This window comes from Onychomys torridus, chromosome 7 (genome assembly GCF_903995425.1).
Source record: "Onychomys torridus chromosome 7, mOncTor1.1, whole genome shotgun sequence".
In the NCBI taxonomy this organism is placed as follows: domain Eukaryota; kingdom Metazoa; phylum Chordata; class Mammalia; order Rodentia; family Cricetidae; genus Onychomys; species Onychomys torridus.
The window spans coordinates 19,513,319-19,539,756 of record NC_050449.1 but is presented as its reverse complement, the minus strand read 5'-3'; the positions used below and the strand labels follow the sequence as shown (position 1 = coordinate 19,539,756).

The window sequence follows — 26,438 nt, the reverse complement described above, 5'->3', positions numbered from 1 at the left end:
TGCAGTTGTCTCTGTAGATTTCTCCATCATGATTTTGACCCCCTTTGCTCATGGAATCCCTCTTCCCTCTCTTCGACTGGACTCCCAGAGCTCAGGCTGGTGCTTGGCTGTGGATCTCTGCATCTGTTTCCATCAGCTACTGGATGAAGGCTCTATGGTGACAGTTAGGATATTCACCAATCTGATTGACAGGGAAGGCCAGTTCAGGCACCCTCTCCACTATTGCTGGTAACCTAATCTGGCATTGTCCTTATGGATTCCTAGGAATTTCCGCACCAGGATTCTCCCTGACCCTGTAATGTCTCCCTCTATCAAGGTATCTTTTTCATTGCTCTCCTACTCTATTCCTCCCCCAGCTCGACCATCCTGCTCCTTCATGTTCTGAAGAAAATCTTCCTTTGTGGTATAGCTGAACAAAAGCCATTTTTGTCTTTAGACTTTGGTTAATTTCTCCCTGTCATTTGTGCTCCATGCAATTTCAGGACCCAACATAAAAAAACATTTAGTTGGCTGTACTTTGAGTCTTCAAGTTACATACCCATATCATAAAACTGAGGTTAGAAATGTGTGCAGAGAGTTAATCACTGTCCTAGGTTATCATCCAGACCTAGCAAGAAAGACTGTGCCTTTAACCTTGGTTCAACAAATCAGACAGCTGGCTGTTATGTCCTTGTGAACTGGACTGCTTTTCCTGGGAACAGTTTATCTTAAAAACAATTAGCAAGGAACCTTGTCTAATCTAAAGCTACTTTGAAGCTTTATATCACCTAATAGTGTACAGCTATCTTGGCAGCTGGGGAAATACAACTATTTTCCTACGTCAACCTGAGCTGTGATATAAAACAGCTTCCAATGAATTTATAATCCCCAACTTAAGTTAACATTATTGATGTCAAATGGACAATATAGATAAAGGAGGAGTTATCTTCTAGACAGTCCACAGGTAGAGATCCCCAATAGATCGGGATGCACACATGAAGAAAAACACACTACAATATAGGTAGTGGGGGTTTCCCCAGAGCTGGTAGGAAAAATTGCAACAGCACACATGTAATTACAGACAGAGGCAAACGGTATTCCAGAGTCTGTAGCCTCATGGCCTTGCCTGAGGAGGTTTTCCATCAGAGAGTTTTCCCCCTGGTGGGTTTTGACTATAAATTGCCCTCTGCTGTTCTTATGTCATGACTCTTCGCAAAGACCTCACTCTCTCTTCAACAGTATATCAACACAAGTGTAAAGTAAAAACAAAAAACAAAAAACAAAACAAAACAAAACAAAAAACCCAGAAAATATCATTGGGAGGCATTTTCTAATATCCATGATTCAAAGAAGAAATTACATGAGAAATTAGAAAATGACTTGAAGTCACCAAATATCTAAAACACTTTGAGTAATATATTTGCTTTAAGAAATAAATAAATAAAATAGTGTACATTTTCTTATTCCTTCCAGCTGCTAGTAAAACCCACTTGGATTATATAGAAACTAAGCATAAAACATTCTTGAAAAGTGGAGGAATGCATGCCAACTCTCTATTTCCTAGCAGAAATCAACTGCCAATAGCTCCTCTGCAGGGTGTGGAACTTCGTGAGTCCCTCTCCCATCAATGCTGGGATCTTGGCTACCTTGGTTTTGTGTAGGTCTTGTCCATTCTGCCCCAGCCTCTGTGATTTCACATGTGTAGCAGCATGGTCATGTCGAGCAGACACTCTCACAGTCCCCGCTGCCTCTGGCTCTTAGAATCCATTCCACCATCAATTCTGTGATCATCTCTGAGCACAGTCTCTGTTCTCTCCAGTTTGGCCAGTTATAAGTCTTTGTGTCAATCACCATCTACTGCAAAAAGAAACTTCTTAGTTTAGCTTGAGAGATACACTAAGTGATTGGAATAAAGATAAGTAAATGTGCCCCACTTAGCAGGATAATAGTCTAGGGTTTTCCTGTAGACCCTAGGACCTACCCCACTCAGGTTTGGTTTAATTAATGGTACCTGGCATGAATTCCATTTTGTAGAATGGACCTTAAGTCTAATCATAAAGTGGTTGGTTACTCCAGAAACTTTTGTGCCACTATTTTACTGCTGAGCATATCTTTCTAGACCCAGAAAGATATTACTGTAGCACATAGAGTTCAAAGCTGTGGATTCTTCTACCAGTAGCATGCATAGCACCTCCCAACACTATGAAAGCTATCCAGTAGGGATGAAGCTTCCAACTTGATTTCTCCATGTTCTGTGACTCAAGTATAAGGTGTCTAGAGCAACAGGATCTCACTATCAAACTCTAGAATGTAATTAAGAACAATGGCAATAGATTGTATTTTGGGGGGTGGACTATGGATTCCATTGATGAAAAACTGAAAGACTGGTACCCCAGACATGGCACTGGAATTTTTTGTGTGTTTGTTTGTTTGATGGTCTGTGACATCTGGAAGAGGAATTATTCTCCCATATGTGTTAACTCTATTTAAATTTGTTCTATACATGTATATGAACATATTTTTTGAAGCTTTAACAGTAGTAGGTTTCCATATGGGTTTTTGAAAGGTTTCAATGTTAGTAATCTCTCTCTATACACACTCCTGTAGGCTGTTTTACATTTTCCCACCCCACTCAACACTTCTTTCTCTGTTATTTTCCGTTCTCCCTCGTTACCACTCATGTTCTACCATCCCCACTCCATAAGTTTTCCCCTTGACCTCCTTTCCAGTTTCTCAAGGGCATACACTGGAAAGACTCAAAGCTAGGCTTCTCTTTGAGAGAGAACACGTAGCATTTGTCCTTCTGTGTCTGGGGTTGTCTCCCTCAGAATGATTACTTACAGATCCATTGTTTACCTGTAGATTTCCTGATTTTATCGTTCTTTACAGCTACATTAAAAGACAGTTGTGTAAATGTACCACATTTCCACTCTCCATCTATCAGTTGATGAACATCTAGGCTGTTTCCATTTCCTAGTTACTGTAACCAGAGGAACAATTAACATGGCTGAGCAGTTGTCTTCATGTATGCCAAGGACTGTTATAGGTGGGTCATGTGGTTGATCTATATCTGTCCCTTTTAGAAACTCCCACATTAATTTCCACAGTAGCTGCACCAATTTCCATCAATAGTTAATAAATTGTCTTCTTTCCCCCACATCCACACCAGCCTTTGTTGTTTGTTTTCTTGAACTTATCTATGTTGACTAAAGTAAGAAGAAATCTCAAATAAGTTTTAATTTGAATTTCCATGAAGGCTAAGGATTTTGAATATTAGGAAAAATTTCTTAGACATTTGTTACTTCATGTGAGAACTCTGATCATTTACATGGCTCATTTTAAAATTGATTAAATTGTTTTCTTGGTGTTTAGAGGGTTTTTTGGCTTATTTTCTATTTATGATTGTTTTCTCAGTAGTACGTTTTTTTTTCCTATTTATTTATTTAGTTTTAGTCCTTCTTATTCTAGCTACAAATCTTTTCTGATGTTAATTAGTTACCTTTCTATTGCTGTGATAAAACATTAACCAAAAGCAACGTGGGGGAGGAGAGGGCTTATTTCCTTTTACAGATTACAGTCTGTCATGCAGAGAATCCAAGGCAGGAACCTAAGTGGAAACCATGGGGGATTTCTGATTGCTAGTTCTCTCCAGGCTCATGATTAATCAACTCTGTTACACAGTCAAGGACAACTTGCCTAGAATGGCACTCACTCACAGTGGTTGGGCTCTTCTACATCAATTAATATTGAAGACAGTCCCTCACAGACATGGCTACAGATCAATCTGATATGGGCAGTCCACCCAATTGAGACTACTGTCTTCGATGATTATAAACTATATGGGGCTGACAGTGAAGCTGTCTAGGACAGATGTATAGCTAGGAAAAATCTTTTCCTGTTCAGTAGGCTTCCTCTTTACCCAAATGTTGGTATTCTTTGTTATATAGGTACTTTCCATTTTATGAATTCCCATTTGTCAATTGTTGCTCTATCTTCCTATGCTACGAGAGTCTTACATTTAAAAAGTCCTGACCTGTGTCTATAAGTTGAAGTGTACTTCCTACTTTATCCTCTAGCAGATTTCAGGGCATTAGGTTTTATATTTGTGTCCTTGATCAATTTGGAGTTGAATTTTGTTCAGGATGAGAGAGAGAGAGTAGGATATCGTTTGATTCTACTACATGTAGCTTTCTGGTTTGTTCAGAACCGTTTGTTGAAGATACTGCCTTTTACAAATATGTATTATTGTCCTCTTTGTCAAAAATCAAGTGGCTGTAGGAGCATGGGATTATATCTGGACCTTCTACTCAATTCTATTCCTGAATGTGCCCGCTTTTATGCTGATACCGCACTGCTTACATTACTATGGCTCTGTAGTACAACCTGAAATCTGGGATGGTGATCTCTCCAGCAGTGCTTTTATTGTTTAGGTTTGTTCGGGTTATCATGAGTACTTTGTGCTTCCGTATGGGTTTTAAGACTATTTTACCAATGCTGGTAAAGAACTGCACTGTAATTTCTATGGGATCACAATGACTCTGCAGATTACTTTTATTATGATGGCCATTTCACAGTATTAATCCTATCAATTCATGATTATAGGAGGCCTTTCCATATTCTAGTATGTTCTAAAATTTCTCCATGTTTTAAAGTTTTTATTGTGCAGGTATTTCACTTCCTTGGTTAGATTTATTCCAAAATATTTTATTTTTTGAGGATAATGTGAATGGGATTGTTTCTCCTAATTTCTTTCTTAGTGTGCTTGCCATTAGTATATAAGAAGACTACTGATGATTGTGTATTAATTTTGTATCTTGTTGCTTTGCTGAATGTGTTTATCAGCTGTAGAAATTTTCAGCTGGTGTCTTTAGGGTCTTTTATGTATAGAATCGTAATTTGCAAATAAAGATATTTTGATATTTTTATTTCCTATTTGTATCCCCACTTTGAGCTTTTCTTGTCTTATTGCTGTAGCTAAGACTAAGCATTATATTGGATAAGAGTAGAGACCATGGACATCCTTGTCTTGTTCCTCATTTTAGTGGAAATGGTTTGAATTTCTGCATGAGGTTGTCTGTAGGTTATTGTGCTGTGTGTTCTCTGTATCCCTAGTCTCTCAAAGATTTCTTATTTTACTTTTAGAGATTGATTATTTGGGACTCTTACATCATATACCCTGATTGCCCTCACAGTCCTCTCATGTCCTCCCCCCACTTCCTTCTGTATCCTCACAAAAAAATAAGTCCATTTTGTGTTTTCCATATACTCACTGAAGCATGGTCAAACTCCTAGTGGCCAGCCCCGCAAGAGAAGGTGAGTCTTTCTCCACCTGCACATACCCCTACCAGAAGCCATTAACTGTGGAGAGCCATGTGAGGGACAGAGCCAGCTCTCCTGGGTGCCACAACATGCTGGCAAGGGACAGGACCAGCTCAGCATGGCCCTTGAATATCAACATGGCTTCAGGCAGCAGCCCAGACCACACACATCCACAGGTATCAACACAGTTCCTGGCTATATAACATGACCACAGGCCCACTCATGGCTCTTAGTGGCTGCATGGACCACAGGCCTCTACATGGCCTCAGGTGGCTGGCTATACATGCCACTCTTATCCAGATGGCCCACTGAGGCAGCAAAGCCTGAGGACATCATCCTGGCCTCAGGCAGTGGCACAGACTACATATGTGCACACAGATAGCAGGCTTCACTGCGGTCTTGGGCAGTAGCATGGGCCATGGACACCAACATGGCCTCTGGTGGCATCATGGACCACAGTGGTCCTTTGAGGAGGTCCAATCCAGAAAGTGAACCTGTCCTCATCTCAGGCCTCCAGTGTTGCCCAGAGTCAGCAGGATGGCTTGTTTGGGGGCTGAGTCTGTGTCTGCATCAGCTCCAGGCTGCTGCAGCACACCACCCTGTCAACCCTACTGGGCAGTGACAGTGTAGACCCCTTCGTTCTCTCTCTCTCGCCTGCCACTGCTATCACATCCCCAGTTCTGCCTCCACAGCATGTGCACCACTTCTTTTTCTATCTCTTCCACCTCTCCCACCACACGTTTGCTCATCATAGTCCACGTGGTACCACACATGGGGGTGGCCTGAGTGTCTATTTATCTTTGAGATTATAATATGATTACATTTCTCCCTTCCTTTCCTCCAAACCCTCCCACACACTTCTCCTTGTGCTCTTTCAAATCCACAGCCTCTTTTTTCACTAATTGTTATTGCATGAATATATGTATACACACACACACACACACATACACACACACACACACACACGCACACGCACACGCACACGCACGTACACAAGCACACACATATAATCCTAAATATAACTTTCGGTCTGTATAATGTTATTTGTATATATGTTTTCAAGGCTGACTGTTTGGTATTAGATTACTAGTTGGTGTGCTTCTTCCTGGGAAAGACTATCTCCCTGACTCTTGACATTCCTTAGTTGTGTAGATTGAGGCCTCCTGAGACTTCTCCCATCCACTTTGGTATGTCTATTGTTACCTTGTTCAGTTCATGTTTGGGCAGTCATGTTAGTGAACCTTTATGGGTGTAACTTCTGACATTACCAGGAGACACAATGCAGGGCAAAGGGGCTGGTTAAAGAAACCCCCCTGACCCTGGAGCCCAGAATTAGGGAAGGATGGCTCAGATAAGGCCAGTGAGAGAAACACAGTTTAGCTCAGATCAAAACCATCTTTGCCCCTGTCCAACTGACTTGTGAAATCAACCAATCACAGAGCAGGACAGCAGAATCCTGGCCCTAGGGCCCAGGACCAGGGAAAGAAACACAGCCTGTGTTTGGGACCTGAGCCAGAGAAATGAACCAAGGAAACATGCCCTGACTCTGAAACCAGGACCAAAGAAACACTCTTGACCCCTAGAATCAGGGTCAGTGAATGAAATGTGTCTTGGCCTTAGAGGTAGTGTCAAAAAGCTAAGTAAGGCCAGTGAGAGAAACACAGTTTAGCTCAGATCAGAGCCATCTCTGCCCCTGTCCAACTGACTTGTGAAACCAACCAGTCACAGAGCAGGACAGCAGAATCCTGGCCTAGGGTCCAGGAGCAAGGAAAGAAACACAGCCTATATTTGGGACCTGAGCCAGAGAAATGAAGTTCAATCAGAAACTTACAGGTGATAGGGTAGGGAAAATCTGTAGCTCACTAAAAGTTAAAACTGTCACTATTTTCTTCTGCTGCCAGTTTCCTGACAGGGCAGGGGGAGGAATACTAATAGGTAGTCAATCTGCATCACAGCTTGAAGCTCCTGGTGAGAGGAAACCCCTTTGATTTAAGAAGTTGCTCTGGGGTGGTGAGAAAGAGGGGAAGACCTGAACTTGATTTGCACAAGAAACAAAGCTGTGCATTTAGGGGACAGGACTTAGTCCAGGAGACAGGTTATCTGAGAAAGGACTTTTTACCTTACAGAGAGGCTACAGGTGTCTAGCGGGTGGTCTGGTAGCTACCTGTTCCTTGCTTGGTTTTCAAGTCTTTGTTTGGGGTTGACCCTATCTTAGGAAGTAGTTTAAGGATGATATTTGCAAAAGGCAGATACCCAAAACAAATGCTAAAGAGGAGCTGGGAGCTCAGAGGCAGAAGGCTCTGTCTACATGACTTTATCTAAGGACTTTGAAACGGAGGTTAACATATACATACACATTTTAGGAGAATTCATAGTGGGGCATAACTGAATATTAAGCTCTGTAACACCAAATAGTCTTTGCTAAATGACTTCCCACTGGACTGATCCTTGGTCTGGTCAAGGTATAGCTTATAATATACAGCTGGATTTCTGTCCTGTGGCTCGCCACACACCCTTAGGATTATCATGTCATTCTGGTAGTTGATGTGGTTCTTAGGCATCATAACAGGGTAAGAACATTGGTTGCCTCCTCCTGTTGGAAGCCTTCACAGTGCTTTCTTGAGGGCTTTTGAATTTTGTCAATGGCTTCTTATGTATCCAATGAGATGCTATGTGATTTCTATTCTCAAGTTCAGTCATGCGATGCATTAGATTTATCAGAATTGGTATCACCAAGTGAATTGAGTGGGTTTAAAAAAAAGGGAGCATAAGGTTGGTAGTGTGGGAGTGGTGGTGAAGAAAGGGGAGGAATTGGATGAGAGTGAAGGGGAGGTGGATCTTCTCAAAACAAATTATATATATATATATATATATATATATATATATGAAATTCTAAGAAGATAAAAGTAACAAACCAGAATCTTTATTGAATCCTATGTTCATATCCAAAATTGTCTTATTTCATTCATCTGTTTTTGTTGTATTGGTCTTCATTCAGATGTTTATTCATACTCCCTTTGAATTATTTGTACATATTTATTACTGATATTTTGTATTTATTGTACTGTGTGTCTTCTAAATTGTTTCTCTCAGAGAAAATTACTACAGGAATACTGTATTGGTTCTTGGTGTTGTGTTTTTATAGTGGAACTCGGGCATCTGGGGCTAGGCCATTGCCTGGGTCTTTTGGTAAGGAGGTCAGGTCAATGCAGCCATTGTTAAGTGGGCATTGGATCCTTATTTTCTACTGGCCAACTTGAAAGACTCGAATCTTCTGTTTTTGTGCCTGTGATTCAGTCTGGGAGTCACTCAGTGGTGATGTGCTACTGGGGTATAAGATGTCATTCTTGCTCAGCTGAGGCAAGATGCAGCTCTGAAAACATGAAGGGACTTTCTATTGAGCTAGCAGGCGTTCCCTGAAGTTCCTCAGAAATTGAGGTTAGAGTACCAGAGAGAGACAAAAGTGAGAATTATGAGCATGGTGCACAGGCATTTAACATAGGTCTCTAGCTGATAGTCTTAGAATCCTAATAGGAAGGGGAAGAAGAGGGCTCCTTGGAGTGCACCAGTGACTCAGGGTTTAAGATCATGGGGACCTCAGGTTACTACAGAGAAGGTCCAGAGGTGCTAATTGTGGAACACATGCATGGCTTAGTCCACAGATATTGTGGCAGTGGGGGATTTTGGGTTACAGGGAGATGCTGTCTGTGAGATGTATGTATGTCTTAGTTAATAGCTTAGGTTTGTATGGGGGAGGCTGGTTCTACCTGTGAAACATACATGTGGACTTGCTGCAAAGATCCTCATATCTTTATTGACTATTAACTGTATTTTCAGTTTCCCCCTTGATGGTTTAAAAGTCATTGTAAAAATATGATAAACTGCTTGTTAAAACATGATGTCATTGCCAAGACCTGAAGCTGGGGGTTTGTTCCGAGTTGTATTTCCATCTTGAGATGATGAAAAATGGGGAAGGCCTCAATTAACTGATGATTACAGAGTATCACAGTTTTGTATGTTCATGCTTTTTGTGTTTACACTGTCAGTATCTAATCTGTGTGCTAAAATATAAATCTAGAACTATTTTTGACGTTAAATATATCCCATACTTATTTGATGCCAGACTTTTACAGACGTCCTCACTCCTATTATAAAAAATGATTATGATTAAGTTAAATTCAGAGATGAGCTGATGTTCTGAGGCTGAAAGATCACTTGCGGTCACTGAAATTGTAATATGCAGAGTGAGAATTTTTTAAATCAGATTTATTTTATTTTTAATTATGTGTAAATATATGTCTCTGTGTGTGGGTTTATGCATGTGTGAGTTCAAGTGCCCATAGAGTTCAAGAGGGAGCATCAGACCCCCTGTAGCTGGAATTAGAGGTGATTGTTAGTTACCCACCATGGGTACTGGGAACGGAACTATAGTCATCTGTAAAAGCAATATGTTTTCTTAACCACTGAGCTATCTCTCCAGCCCCAGAGACAGAATTTGAGTTCAATTTTGACTCCAAAGCTATGCTTTCCTTACTGTGTCAAAGTTCATACCAAGAGAAATATAATTCAAGATTTAGCTTACACATATAATGTGGTATTTTATTTTGTAAAGGCATGGCAAAGTCACAAGAATAAAAATGAAAATTTTAACAGTATGCCGTATTTTTAAAAGAATCTATGGTTTGGACTGAGAAAGAACATTATGAAGTTGTTCAGTGATGTATGTCATTGAATAAGTGCAGCTACATGCTGTCAATGCCAGAGAGGTGACAGGGTGACTCCAAATGTTAAGTGTCAGTTCTAAGTGCTTCTCTTTTGAAATTATTTTTTTCCTTTCTACCAAGAATTCTCATACCTTTGATTCCAAATCTACCAAGTTAAAAAATCCCAGGTATAAGCATTTTATTTTATTTTATTTCTGTCTTTATTTCCCTCTCTTGCTTCTGAACTTTCAAAAGTAGGTTTCCAGTTGAAAAGAACTGGCTACCTCAGTCTTGTCACTGGTCAAGTTTTTAATGCGCCCTGGAGCTCTTACTCCATTGCATTGCAGTTTCTAAAATGATCTATTTTAATAATAAAGAAATTTAGATTATACTTTTATGATTGCTTCTATGGTTATATTGCTATAATTAAAGTGACTAATCTTTGTAAATGTTACTAATATATCATTTCATACTATTTCTCAAATAAATTTGCTTAGGTTTACAATATTAAAGCAACCATCATAGAATGGTATTTAGAAAAGCTCTCTTTATGATCAGAATATGTTTTCTTCCATCTTCTCTTTTATAGGTAGTCATAGCCTACTGGTATCGCACAGTTGTGGGCATAATGAATTTATTTGGGTTGGAAACTAAGACCTGCTGGAATGTCACCAGAATAGAGCCTCTTAAAGAAGTCCAGAGCTGTGAAGGCACGTGTCTTCCTCTATGCTGCCGTGTGCTCACTGGTGTTTCTGTAGACATCTGATATTGTGACACACTTTTAAGGTTTATTATAAACTGTGATCAATTTTGTTTAAGACAGTAGAGAACTGACTCATCTCAGTAAGTATTTTACACCTTAAAGTTATTTTTTTCGAGACGACTACATACTTGCCAATTTGAGTTTAAACTGGAAATTTAACTCCCAACATCAGGTACTTTTGAGTAAAAGTCCATTTCAGAACAAGATGGTACAAAGAATGTTTGGGGTAACATCAGTGCATTCATTTGGGGGGCAGAGGGCCAAATATATACTTGCAGTAGTTGTGGATTAGTTGATGTTAATAATCAGCTATTATAAATATTGCTTTACTTTTGTTCACACTACAAGAGGAATTTTAATGAAACTCTTCCCAAATATCTTTTTTTTTTTTAAAGACAGGATTTTCCCATATAACTCCGGAGCTTGTGCCAGAACTCACTCTGTAGACCAGGCTGGCCTCGAACTCACCAGCCACCACCGCCTGGGCTTGAATATCCTCTATATTGGTATCTTTGTCCAAAACAAATAAACAAACAAAGAAACCAAAACTGTTGGAATTATGTAACAGTTTCCTAGACGCCCCATGAGACTCTGTACCCAGCCACATAGAAACATGTATGTAACACACAGGTGTGTTCAGTGTCTTCATGCATGACTTTGTCTACAATATTGCTACTTGCTACATTTGTTTAACTCTTGGAATATGAAAAATTTGAATTTCCTATAACTTTTTTATTGATAAATCTAAAGTGATACTGGGGAAGATGTTTAAGGAGTGAATTTTTTTTGTGTGATTTTTGCAACATACAGCAATGGCTCATCAAACTAGACTTTGTAGTGTGTCCATCATCAGCTTTTCTGAGGGTAAAAGGTATCACCTTGAACATGTGTGGTATATATTAAGTTCTCAGTCAGCAGCAGACCAGTGTTTGGTACTTAGAGTGCACAGAAGAGCTGGGAGACATGGGTCTTAAAATTGGAGAGCTTATACTATTACCAAGGCTGTTAGCAGTTATAACCATAGTGCATATTACAAATGTCCAGATGGTGGGAGTGTAATCAAGGGCAGACCACAGTGGACTACTTGCTGGCTGGGGATTTGCATCTTACCTACTGAAGAGCCATAAGGGATCTACACACTGAAGCATCATTGCCAGCTTCATTAAAGCACATTTGTAAGGGTAGAGGCAATCCATGCAATCAGCTAGATGGCTGATATGCTCTCATCAGTTTGAAAAATGTCTGGATTTCAGAAGTAAAATGTTTGGGGGAGACAAAGGAGAATGAAGAATCCTATAACTGGCTACTAGTCTGAGTCTTTGGACTGACAGGAGAATAAAAAGTAGCTTGTCTGAGTGTTGTTTCAATGCACGCATTAGCTCATGGTAACTGAAAGACCCGGAACTGGAAATAATCAAGCAAGAAGCAAAAAGTTCCAGTCTGAATATAGACTTGAGACCAGCTGTGCATGCATGGTAACTGGCAGTAGAGAGAGCATGTGAGAGACGCCATATGGTCTTGGGATGAAAGGGTTAATGAAGCAGAGCCAGCAGGGTTCTGCCTTCCAGCAGGCACAGCAGCCTAACTTTGCAAGTTACCATGGTTTTTAATGCTGCTTTCCCAAACATGAAAATCCTTCATACCAGTTAATCGCAAACTTCTGCCTGAGAATCGTGCAAAAATGATAACTCTAATGCAACCAGGAAGTGGTGTGCACATGAACACAACCAAATAGATCAGGTAAGTTGACATTCTGTCTGCATCATAACAGATGAGGTGACTGGATCATATCACAGACACTTAGGCTTTTCACAGAGATTAGGGACTGTATGTCACTCATCTGGGAGTCTAGAAAAGACAAAATATACAGAAAGTCCCAGACATTAAACAGCAGCATTATTGTTTAAATTAACGTGAACTCCAACATACCATCACATTATAGAAACATGCCACCAGGGGGCAGTGTAAATGTAACCAAATATATGTTGTAGGGGTTGGGGCTGTGTCAGGGGCTGTGTGAGAGGCCGTGGCTTTGGGCCCCAAGACAGCAAACAAAACATCCTCTGTGGCGGTAAAGATGATTCTAACATTAAAGACTGATTGTGAAAGCAAATACTTTCAGGAAACTTACAAGTTCTTGATTATAAAGCACAGAAATAATTTTGCTTATTAGATGCTGACTAGTCTGTGTCTTTTTTTAAAGGACTGGGAGACCCTGCTTGCTTTTACGTTGGTGTAATTTTTATGTTGAATGGACTAATGATGGGATTGTTCTTCATCTATGGTACATACCTGAGGTAAGACTGGTAAAGACTGGTAAAGACTGGTAAAGACTAGTAAAGACTAGTAGAGTGAGCGAGCCTATAAAGAATGGTTGATCCCTACTGACTAAATGAAAAGGAAGCTGATAACACCAACTGACTGGTTCTAGGAGATTTTATAGAAAGGGTTTTCCCTAACCAATACCATGCAAACAGAAAACAAACTTCTGCTAATGACACCTTACAGGCCTCTATTTAATGCTCTTAAGATTTTTGAAAATTAAGATTTATTAACAAAAATGTTAATGAAGATGATTTTAGTTCATGTGTAAGTTATGACAACGTTACATAGCAGAACGTTGTTTCTAATTTTATTCTTTTTGATGTGAGACTTTAAAAGTTATCAAACATTTTTATATCATTTGTGGAAGACACATTCCTTAGCCAGTCTTTCTTGATAATAGTATCACAATTTTGTTTGGAGTGTAAATGTGCCTTGTCTCAGGCTATGAAATTACTACTATCATATATTATTCCCCTGCTCTCAATTGCTCCTTAAGAGAGCCAAATGAGGTAGCTTTTCTCATTGAAATGTAAGGCAAAGTAAGCCATGGTTCTATCTAGGAACAACTTTGTCACAAACTACAGGCTCAGCTGCCCTTTCTCTGTTTCTTCTTGTTTTTACTTGAATGTGCTGTCTGGAGTCATCTTGTGACTTGGTTGTGTAGGGGGACCATAGAGATAGCAGCTATACCTGGTCCTACCCAGCCTAGCAACCATGCACTGATGGAATGATGCCAACAGAGAACTTGTTTTTCATTTCTGTTGATTGATATAATATATATCCATATTGCTAAACTGCTTTGTCAGATTTATTTGTTTCTTTCAGTGAAATATGCTCCCAAGCCATGAGCTTTGTTTATAGTGTTATTTTTGAATCACATAAAATTAGAAGTAAAAAGAAATCTGGACTTAGTGTCTGGGGACAGTATCCCAGCAAGTGTCCACCTATTGTGCTCTGCTTTATAATTTTAGACAGGACCTCTCACTGAACCTGGTGATCCCTGTTGGATAGATGTTCTGGCCAGTGAGCACCCTTGATCCTCCTGCTTCTACCTCTCAGTGCTGCTGTAGTGTCTGTCCTAGATTTCACTCTGTAGACCTGCCTGGCCTCAAACTCACAGACATCCACCTGGCTCTGCCTCCCAAGTGCTGGGATTAAAGGCGTGCGCCACCACCACCTGGCTGGAGATTGAAATTCCTGTCCTCAAGCACTGCTTTGAGGATGACTGGATGTGGAACCTTAAAATTAGATGTCTCTATATTTCCCTAAACAAAAACAACTTTAAATGCTCAAAGAAAAAACTTTAATATAATACCATAAATCTTGAGGATTTCTGGTATAGGAAAACACTAAAAGATACAGACATAAGCAAGGACCTTTTTAATAGAGCTCTAACAGCTCAGGAAATAATTGCTATCATGTTTATTATAATATTATCATATTATTATCATAATATTATCATAATGCAATTGGTTTAGTCTGATTTGGGAAGTTAAGCAGGGCTGGGCCTGGTTAATACATGGATGGGAGAAAATAATGGCAAAAATCAACAAACTGGATTGTATGAAATTAAAAAGCTTCTGCATGGAGAAGGAAACACTTTGCAGAATTAAGACACAGACCACACAATGGGAGAAAAATTCAGGAAGTCTCAAAGTCAACACATCATAGAGCTACTTGCAAATCCATCTTTATTATTGTACTAGTCACACTATCCAGAAATAGAAAACAGCCTAGTTATCTGTCAACAGATAAACTGATAAAGAAAATGTGGTACAAATACCCAATAGAATATTTTGAACCCTAAATAAGTATGAAATAATGACATTTGCCGCAAAATGAATGCAAATGAAAATTATTAGGTTAAGTGGAATAAGCCAGACTCAGGAAGAAAAACCAAACCAAACCAAACAACAACAACAACAACAACCCCATGTTTCATATGCGGAACCTAGGTTCTAGTAAAAGTATATTTGTGTATACATGTGTACGTGTGTGCATGCAGGTGTGCATGCTTGCTCATAAGTCATGAAACTAGAAAGGGAATCTTGAGAGGTGAGGAAGGTGCTGGGAGAGTGGTGAGAACTAGAAAGAGTGACAGAACACACGTGACAGAAAACCAGAAGGGGCTGGAGAGACAGCGCAGAAGTTAAGACCACCCGCTGCCCTCACAGAGATCCCAGCTTCAGTTTCCAGCACCCACACTGGGCAGTCCACAAGCACAGTCACTCCAATGCCGTCTTCTGGCCTATGCAGGCACCAGCATGCATGTGGTGCACATACAGATAAGCAGAAGTGGGAACTGACAAGGAGAGGAAAGAGGACCAGTGGAGGGGGAGAGAGGTTAGGAACAGAGAGGAGGGGAGAGCACAGCTTAATGACATATTTGTAGGAATACGCCATGACAAAACTCACTGGTTTGTATGCTCACCTAAATAAAATTCATAAGTAGCAAAGGAAGTGTGGTACCTATGTACAGTGGGTATAGCTAGGGTTTTCCTGCCTGGCCCAGGGTCAGGACAGATCTCTCTCACCCAACAGTCCTGCAGCTGCTCAAACCCAACTAAGTAAACACCTAGAGACTTACATTACTTATAAACTATATGGCCGTGGCAGGCTTCTTGCTAACTGTTTTTGTATCTTAAATCAACCCATATCTATTAATCTATAAGTTGCCACATGGCTCGTGGCTTACTGGTATCTTAACATCTTCTCATGGCCATGGCTGGCAGCGTCTCTCTGCCTCCGCCTTCCACTTACCAGAATTCTCCTCTCCCCTTGTCCCACCTATGCTTCCTGCTTGGCTACTGGCCAATCAGTGTTTTATTTATTAACCAATCAGAGCAACACATGTAACACACAGAATGTCCCACAGCAAGTGGGCTTTATTCAGCTGTAAATAAAAGTGAAATTGTTTCACCTTCAAGAAAATGTATGGAACTGGAGAGTATCCTAATTAAGTGAAATAAACCAATAAAGACTGATACCATGTTTTCTTTTATATGTAGATTTAATCTAGATTTTAAAAATATAGGCTGAGTCATGAAATTAGAAGGAATACTATTTTTGGGAGACAGTTAGTGTCCTTGCAGACCACCATTGTTCAGATTCTAGCATCCACACGACTGGTTGCAGCCATCTGTAATCCCATTTTGAAAGGGTATGACACCCTCTTCTGGCCTCCTTGGACACCAGGCATGCACGTTTATGGTATACATATATACAGACATGCAGGAAAACACTCATACACATAAAAGTAAAAAAATGGATGAATATAATGAGGAAAAAGCAAATATGCATAATGTGATTCTCTGAATCTAGATTTTTATAGAGATATAATAGTTTATATGTGTTAGAAATTAACTACATACATTTTATATATGATATATATGTGTATATATAAGAAATGAGAGCATAAGGCAGATCAAAAAGAATGCAAAGTGGGAAAGGAACAAAAGAATATAATGGGCTGAATATGTACAAAATAAAATCACATATATATGATATGTGTCATATATGACATCATATATATGGTATATATATGAATATATCATAATGAAACCATTATGTTGTGTGCTAACTAAAACATTTTTAAAATAAAAACAAAATAAGTTGGCATGTTTTCCCTTCTGATCAATGTAAGGCATCTTACAATGCCTTAATGACATCGTTTCACGTCACACACCTCTTCCATAGTTCATTGTCTTGTTACCTGTACACAGTGGTCAGTGCTATTACCACAGCTTGCTGCTTTCATTTTTATTTTTTCATCTCATTCCCCCAATATTTATTGTATCCTAAGCTGAGGAAACAGTGATGAGTGAACACATATAGACTCTGCCGGCTTGGTGTTTATAACACAGAGGCTTGGGATCTGGGCCACAGGTGAACGTATATAAGACAAGAAACACTATGCAACGCGGGTCTGACCGTCTGTGATGATTATTCGGCACTATAGGTCTGATGTGTAGAGTCTGCAGTGTGGCTCCTGTCAGGGTATTTACAGTCAATCCACCAGTTAGGAGTTCCTGCCAAGTGAAGCTGTTAGTCTTTGGCTTTAATCCCTCAGTCACTTAAGCCCAATTTCAAAAGACAAAACTTGATTCCATTTACATTATTGATAGGATACCATACAGACCAAAGTGCTGGACTGTGCGTTTAAAATTATTTTATGCTCATGGTTTATTTAGAAAACATTTTGATTGTAAGAGTGTGAATTGTTGAGACCAAGTTTGGAAAAAGCATAGGGACAAATAGCCAAGCTTATAGAAACACATGAATTATGAACCAAAAGCTGTGGAGCCCCCAACTGAATCAGGCCCTCTGGATAAGTGAGACAATTGAATAGCTTGAACTGTTTGGGAGGCACCCAGGCAGTGGGACCCGGACCTGTCCTTAGTGCATGAGCTGGCTGTTTGGAACCTGGGGCTTATGTGGGGACACTTTGCTCAGCCTGGAAGGAGGCGACTTGACCTGCCTGTACTGAATCTACCAGGTTGAGCTGAATCTCCAGGGGAGCCTTTGCCCTGGAGGAGATGGGAATTGGGGGGAGGGGCTGAGGTGAAGGCGGGGGGCGGGGGTAGGGGCGGGAGGGGGGAGGACAGGGGAACCCATGGCTGATATGTAAAATTAAAACACACATATCCGTATAAAAAATAAAATAAACATATTTTAAAAAATAGAAAGAAAACATTTTGATGTAATTATAAAATTGAGACTGTATTCTATGTACACTTTTTGTCTTTATACAGTCAGGATCTGGGAAACTACACAGGCATTTGGGAAATATTTGTGGTCTTACAGCTTAATTATTCATGTCTTAAGCATAGAAAATTACGGTTTTTAATTCTGGGATAATTTTGTGGGAAGAACCTGTATGTTGCATGTTCTGACTATGTACTTTATTCTTTTTACAGTGGGAGTCAGCTAGGAGGTCTGATTACAGTAGTGTGCTACTTTTTCAATCATGGAGAGGTTTGTGTTCTATTCAACCTTTTTAAAACATAGAGTAGCTTGTATGAACAAGTAAATATAACCACTAAACTATGATGGTTACATTGTGTTGTGACTGTGCTATCTTAAAGCACTTTGTTGTAAATTGATATGCTAATTATATTAATCTAAAATCATAAATCAGTAAAATTTAAAGTACATGATCTATCAACCTGTTGGTGCTTATTTACATACATAATGTTTTGTTGATAAATGGCAGCATTGTACTCCCTGAATCAGGCACTTTATGCATGTCATTAATTGACTATTAAACCCTCTGGTGGCCGGATGTTATCTTCATCACGTAGGTTATGAAACTGAAATTTAGAGAATTACATTACTTAACCAAGATTGCATGGTGAAGCTGGACTTCCTGTTCTGTGTCTGTCTGGCTCTAAAACCTCACTTTCCTCTCTTTCTGAAATATGTACCTACCCCTTTCTTCTTCTGACTTTTTCAGACAGGATCTCACTTTGTCTCCTTGGCTGGCTTCAAAACTTCCAGTTCTCCTGCCTCAGCCTCCTAAGTGCTAGAATTATATTGCTTGTATACCATATATGGCTCTGAAAGTTTTTTTTTTTTTTTTAAATGGTAAGAACTCTTAAGACAATAAATACCCTCTTAACCTTTTTTTTTAATTCTACAATACAGTATTTTTAAAGATTTATTGTGCGAGAGTGTGCATACCGATGTGTACATGTGTGTATGTGCATGTATATGTGTGTGCGTTGTTGTGGTTGTGCTTGTGGAGTCCAGAGAGGGTGTCATATCTCCTGGAGCTGGAGTGACAGGCAGTTGTGAGCCACCATGTAGATACTAGGAATGGAACACCCATCCTCTTGCCCTTAGATCCATCTGTCCAGCCCCCAAATTTAACAAAATGTTGTGGGTCAGATCTCCAGAACTTGCCCATCTCACAGAACTGAGTCATTGCTCTTCCCAAAGATTACAATGGTGCTGGTCTGACAGCAGGCAGGTGGTTTACTCAGTAGCTGCCCCCACTCTTTCTCTGCTTCTACTGAGTTATTCTTCCTTTTCTGTGAGTCACCCCAAACAGACACAGTCAGGCTAAAATACGCTCTTAAAAACGGTTTATAATACGATGGATTCATTGTGAGTGTGCTCCACGTTCCAGATTATGCATTAGATGTTGAATGTGTGATAAGAAGAGAGAATCTGACTATTGTTTAGAATCACATGTGCTATGTAGTGGCCCAGGTTACATGTGGCACATGTCTTTATCTCCTGTTATAGTGGGCCAAATTAAAAATTAGTCAGTTACAGGAAGAAACAAAGTCACACATAAAATGCTTTAAATATATGACATTCAATGAAAACAAATGCCTTATCATACGGCAATCTATTGGCACAAGGAAAAGGTTTTATTTGGGTGGGTAAGCTTTGGTGGACTGAGTTAGAGTTGGGAATAAAACCAATTACTCTTTTCAGGGTTTACAAGTTGGGTTTCTTACACAAATTATAACTTTCTGATGTTCTTAGTAAAGCAATCAGACTCTTACCAGGTGATAAAAACTTAATTTCTGTAAGTTTAGTGTTTCTGGTAGAAAAATTTATACAGTGAATATTAATCTGTGTGTCTTAAGACAGTCTAAATATGTACATTTAATTTTAGGATTTTCACTGTGTTCATACTAGCAATTCTCAGTATTTTCAGTTGCCTTTAAAAATTTAACTCACGTAGAGTGTATTTGATTAACTCAGAGTCAGTCTTGACAGCTGACTAGGTCTACCTATACTAATTGGAACTCACTGTGTCTAGTATCTCAAAGCCCCACATGCCAGGCTCAGGCTGTGGTGTACTCTGAGCCTGTAGTCCTCACAGCACCTATCCCTGGGTGTTTGTTGGCCCTGTGGCTAAGTTGTGTATAATTTGATATAGTTTTTATGTGTTTCTGACTTTGACAGTTAATAGTGCTCCCTTACTGGTCACGAGAGAGACTGTCAAAGGACCGGAAGCTATTCCAGACAGTGAGCAATAGGACCTAATGAGCCTAGTATTAAAATTCTAAAAGTAAGCCAATCCCCGAGTTTTAAGTGAGGAACATTCACTGTAATGGAGAATAATGCAAACTGCGTGTTTTATGGACCCAGGCCACCCGTGTGATGTGGACACCGCCTCTCCGGGAAAGCTTTTCATATCCATTCCTTGTACTTCAGATGTATGTCTTAACTACTATCCTCAGGTAACTTCAGTCATAAAACAAAGCTAAATAAATTGTTATTTTTCTTAGGATTTGCTTTAACCTAAGTCATAATTACCAAATTTAAACTATATTTTACAACTATTTAAAAAATGAATTGAGTAATAAGATAATTATAACATAAATTTATAAACTTTTTCTAATATTGAAAATGTTAACCTACAGGTTCTAAATAATAATTTTATGGTTCTTAAAGAAAGATTTATTTAGTTTTCTTCTGTGTGAATAAGTATTTTGCCTACATGTGTGTACTTTCACTGTATACATTCCTGGTGTCCACAGAGGCCAGAAGAGCATGTCAGATCCCCTGGACATAGATCAACAGATGGGTGTGAGTCATCATGTGAGTGCTGGGAATTGAACCTTGGTCCTCTGAAAAAGCCAATTGTCCATTCCCATTCACAGGTTTTTAAGAACAAGTACTAAATTCCTCAAAGCTAACATACTTCAGCGCATTGTTTCCTAAATTGTGTCTTTGAAAGAAGATTAATATAGTGCCATGAAAAGGGGCTTCCAAGTATGAATAGATTTGGGAAGTTGTAAACTTTATAGTCCCAAAGAGTGTATACACACACACACACACACACACACACACACACACACACACACTCACACACATATGAGTGTTGTACATACATGTAATACATATAATCAGTTTCTGAATGATGTTTCTAATAGGTCAGCAAGTTTCAAATTAATTGTCTTGGATACCCTCATGTGTGAATTAAGTTTTAAGTATTTTAGAAATGTAAGAAGTCTGAGAAAAACAAAGAGCAGAATACTATAAATAACTTGACTATATGAATAGATTCACAGAACATTAGTGAAATTTGTCACTGAATGAAATGTCTTCTAAACTCTCAGGGAATAACCATAGTCAGTTTACTAAGCTCTGGGAGCTTATATGAAAATCCTAACTTCCTTTCGCTCTTCTTCTTCTTTTTTTTTTTCTCTAAAATTGTGTATCATGCATTTAAAAGTACCCATAGAAGCAGGAATTATGCCAAATTTAAATCTTTAGCCACAGACTACTTAGCACACACCCAAGTAACTAAAAAAAAAAAAAAAAAAAGCATGCATTTGCTAGCCAACTGAATAAAGGTAGAGTGTGCATCCTAAGCTCACTGCAGATCTTGAGAACAGGCTACCTCCTGGTGTGTGAGCAATTAGTGGTTAAGTATGACTTTGGGAATCTGCTCCCAGTTTAGGTTTCAATATTTATTCCTTACATTGTGTGCTTAGAAAAATTATAGAGAAAGATGCTACCCTCTCTCTTCCATGATGTTCGTTCATTTGCTAATTGAGGGGCAGGAGGAGTCACACAGTGAAATGTGCTCGTCAGGACATTTAAGATCATGACCTTGAAGGCATGCACTCTATTTAACTAAAGCCAATTTTGTCTGAGTGAATTTAAGATTATCAAATGCTCAGGCAGTCTTTGTGCTTTGCTTGGGATCTGGGGCTTGAAAATAAGGATCCCTCTCACCTCAGATTGGGCAAAATGTGAGGCTGCAGCCACAGAGCTGGTTTGTTCTATGCACAGATGTTTGCATTAGCCTTTTCATATTCCGAGAGATGGTACACTCTCTTTGGTGAAAGATTTTGGTTCCCAAAGTCGTCCTGTTTCGGAATACACAATCTGCATGCTGACTGCAGCAGTGGCACTGTCCTTAGCTTTGCTGTTTGAAGAGCTCCTGGGAGTCCCCCACAAGTGCTGGTACACTCCTGGACAGCAGGGTGCTACTTCCTCACTATTTTCTGAATCACGTGAGTGACCAGGTGTGGGAAGGACGTCTCTGTGTACTGAGGGACAGCCTAAGGAGCACAGGATCAGTGTCATGTCCTGTTTTCTGAGCTTTCCCTGGAGATTAAAACTGAACGGTAAACATTTTTTTAAATAAGGAACTAAAATTGTATTTAAACAATTTAATTTACTGAAAAATTTTATACAATACAATTTATAAATGTCTAATTTTGTTTTATTCAAGCATTCCTCTTGTGCATCCATTTAAAATGATTTTAGTAAGTTGATTTCCAAAGTTATATTGTGTTGTTTTATGTGAAAGGTAAGGAGATTAGTTAGTTTTTGTGTTCAGCAAGGACTCCTGTGTTTCTGAGATACTGGCTGTGGAACTGTAGTTCACAGAAGAACTTACAGGTGCTGTTTCCTTCCCTCAAGGACCTCAACCCTTCACAAAAAATACCTCATGGCGCTCTGCTTCTCCAATGTCGCTTTTATGCTCCCTTGGCAGTTTGCTCAGTTTATACTTTTTACACAGGTAAGATGGTTTGAACTAATTTAAGCTGAATGCTTATGTGCATGGTTGTTCTAGTAGAGGGTTGTAAAATGCCTGTTTATCTATCTATCTTATCTATCTATCTATCTATCTATCTATCTATCTATCTATCTATCTTCTATCTGTCTATCATCTTCTGTCTATCTATCCATCTATCTGTCTATCTATCTATCTATCTATCTATCTATCTATCATCTATCAATCATCTATCTATCTATCTATCTATCTATCAATCATCTATCTATCTATCTATTTGAGGCTAGCTTCTAATTCACTCTGCAGCCCAAGTTGGCTGTCCGTGAACTTGTGATGTTCCTGCCTTCACTTCTCAAGTGCAGGGGTGACAGAGGTGCCATTACACCTAGCTGATTTTATTTGTGTTTTCAAGGGCTGTTAAATTAGGGCTGATCATTAAGTCTTCAAAAATGTCTGTATTCTGTCTGTTCTGTTTGAGGAGCAAAATTCTAGCGGGAGCCAAGCCATTCTCAATTTTTCCCTTTTTCTTCTCTGTCTGTCTCTGTCTTTGTCTCTGTCTCTGTCTCTGTCTCTGTCTCTCTCTGTCTCTCTCTGTCTCTCTCTGTCTCTCTCTCTCTCTCTCTCTCTCTCTCTCTCTGTGTGTGTGTGTGTGTGTGTGTGTGTGTGTGTGTGTGTGTGTGTGTGAGACAGGGTTTTTCTGTGTAGCCCTGGTTGTCCTGTAACTCACTCTGAAGACCAGGCTGACCTTGAACTCATAGAGATCCACCTGCCTCTTGATTGCTGGTATTAAAGGAATGTGCTACCACCACTTGACCATTTTCCAAGCTTTCATCAAGATCTTGCTTATGCGAATTGAAGCTGTATTTTTTTTACTAAAATGCTAATAGCAAGAAATTAAACTTGTGAAACAGAGTAAGAGGACAGTGTGATGAAGATTTATGGCAATAAGAATATCCATAGGTCCTTACCACCAACAGTGATGCTCTGTACTAGAATGAGACATGGATTATGACTTCAGCTCAATAAGCACAGCATGTCTAGAGAATTGTTAAGGGATTCTCAGTTCTTATTAGAGTTGACTGTAACTCGGGTCATCCTATAGTTATTGTTTGTGGAGGCTGAAATCATAGAATATAGATAACTTTTATGTGTGGGTATTTTGCCTACATGTAAGTCTGTGCATGACATGGAGGCAGTCCCTGCAGAGGTCAGAAGAGGGTGTTGGATCTCCTAGAACTAGAGTTGCATTGATTGTTATGTGCTGCTTCATGGATGCTGGGAATCAAATCTAGGTTCTCTGGAAGAGTAGCTAGTGTAGTTAACCACTGAGCCATGTCTCCAGCCACTGGAATATATTTTTAACAAGTCAGTTCATTATAAACAAATTTATCAATCTAGTAGTACTGATGAACTATATGAGAAGCTCTTAAAGGGGGTTCAAAATTGCATTAGTGATTTTCCAACTGTTCAAAGCATATTCAAGGCTTAATTTTCCTAAGTAAAATATGTGCTTACATTTGGGTTCGTATTTACATGTTAATGTCAAAGTTTTTCTGGGGATATTAGATTCCACTTTTTTAAAATAAGGGTGAAGGTTAGTTCATGTCCCCTAACCATTTTGTCTGAGGAATGGATATAAAGGGAAAGATGGTCCACATTTCAAAGGAAAAAATGATGAAAGAGGGTCACAGGAATCTAGGATATTTGTTCTGACAAGGCCTTAGACATGATCATTCCAAGATGCTCAGAATTTTGGCAGCTAGATTTTAATTTACAACTTATTCAGTTTCCCTTGGGAATCCGTAGGTACGTTGGAAAAGTTGTCGTGTTGGGAAAGTGAGATAACTTATGGAAGAAATTGTAGAGCAAGTTTGACAGATGTAAATTGTTTTTAGACAAGATAACACTGACATATTTATGCCAAATCAATTATCAATTCAATTGTCTTTCTTTATGGGACTGATTTTTAACATGAGGTGCATAATCAGTTCTTATCTTTTGTAATATTTAAGTCAGCGTGACTGCATGCCTTTATGCGATTGCTAACAGCAGGGCCTTCTTTACTGCCTGGAGTTTTTCCCTCTGTCACCAATAATGCTTTAAGGCAAGGAAAAACTCCGGATGTCCTCCTTTAAGCAGCGACCTGGCAAGCAGACTGCCTGCATCGGCAGGGCTGTGCACCCATCATGTATTCTGTGCACTACGGAAGATGCCATCACACCAATTCTAACAAAACACTTCTTCCTCTTCTGCATGAGAATGTGGCCTTCCATGAACTTCCCAGCCCTTCCCTGGGACACGCCTGAATGTGACTTGTCCTTTATACTGCCAGACACAATGCTTGGCGACTACAATTGCACCTGGAGTGGAAGGATTCCCAAATAAACCGAAGTCTACCTGAGGGGAATCACCAAACTTAGTGCTTGTTTGAGTAAGGAGACTCATGTCTGGAGCTTACCATGGCCCATGAGCTCTAGTGATCGGCCTGTCTCTGTCCCTTTCAGAACTGATGTTATGGATGCATGCTGATGAACCTGGCTTTTGTGCTGAAGCACCACAGACATTTTATCAGCTGAGCCATTTCACACCCCACTCTAAATTTTTATTGTGAACATGATTAGCAGGTGGTGCTAGCATTTCATTTGATTCTAGGAATCTAAGTTTCCTCCCTGGTGTCTTTAATGAACCTACTATTCATTAAAAAGTATATTTTTACATCTCTATTTGTGTACATTTTGAGGTCATTTTTGCTATTGATTAATAGTTTTATACCATTGGGATCTGAGAGGAAGCAGAGAACCATTTCATTTTTTAATTTATTGAGGCTTGTTTTGTGGCTTATAAAGTGGTTAGTGTTAGACAAAGTCTAAGAATGTCTGCTTCCTATCTGTTTGGCAGAATATTATGCACGTATCTCTTAAATATATTTGACTTGTATTGTAACTAGCTCTGAGGTTTATTCATGTATTTTTAATTTTTAATTTATTTGTATGTGTATAGGTGTTTTGTCTGTGCACCAAAAGCATCCAGTAACTAGGAAGGCATCAGGTTTACTTGTTCCCAATGCACAGATGGTTGTGAGCCACCCTGTCACTGCTGGGAACTGAACCTGGGTCCTCTGAAAAAGTAGTCAGTGCTCTTAAGTGCCACCTCCTCTACTTACTTTTAATTTGGAAGGCCTACCTAGATGTGAGAAGAGTATTGACATACCCCTTCCACCCTTATTTAAAAATCTATAGGTTCTTTTATGCCCAAAGAGTCAGTGGATGTTTACAACAGTTAGATCCTTTTGATGGGTTGTTCCTACTTTAAATGTGTAGTGATTAACTTGTTATCTCTCCTGACTAGTTTGGTTTGAAGTTCACTTTACCGGGGACGGGGACGAGAACAGCTGTTGTCTTGTTTGTGGCTTCCACTTGCATGTTACTTTGAGGTGCAACTTTTGAGTCAGTTTATGGATGCCTCTCCCAGATCAGCGAGTTTCATAGAAACAGCAAATCAGTGAGTGGGTCTTGTTTGCTGATTCAGTCCATCAGTCTATACCTTTCAATGAGTGAGTTAAGGCCATTTTTGTTCAGGGTTATAACTGAAATGGATTTACTTATTTATGATTTTTGTTGTTTGATGTTTAGGTGTGCTGGTTAACTGGCAATTCTTTTTATATTTATAATTCTGAATGTTTGCAAGTTTGCTGTGTTGGGCATGATTGATTCCTTTCCAGATCTTCTAGATTCATCTGTTATCTTCAGGGAATATACTCCTTCCTGTGTTCTCATGTGTAAAATTATCTTTCTTGTTCCTCTGTGTATAGTATTCTTTTGAGAATTTTAAAGGTTTTCCTTCAGAATCTCTATTTCCTTGA

At 39.3% G+C, this 26,438-nt stretch overlaps 1 protein-coding gene across 1 annotated transcript in view; it reads left to right on the top strand.

Annotated features, from left to right (window-relative positions):
- The window catches only part of Dpy19l2 (dpy-19 like 2), a 106,805-nt gene that overhangs the window by 11,343 nt on the left and 69,024 nt on the right, over window positions 1-26,438 (top strand). The window contains exons 5-9 of the mRNA XM_036193314.1: window positions 10,591-10,711; window positions 12,968-13,061; window positions 18,006-18,063; window positions 20,194-20,285; window positions 22,483-22,582. Coding sequence (XP_036049207.1) covers window positions 10,591-10,711; window positions 12,968-13,061; window positions 18,006-18,063; window positions 20,194-20,285; window positions 22,483-22,582 — 465 coding nt within the window. The remainder of the gene's footprint in view (window positions 1-10,590; window positions 10,712-12,967; window positions 13,062-18,005; window positions 18,064-20,193; window positions 20,286-22,482; window positions 22,583-26,438) is intronic.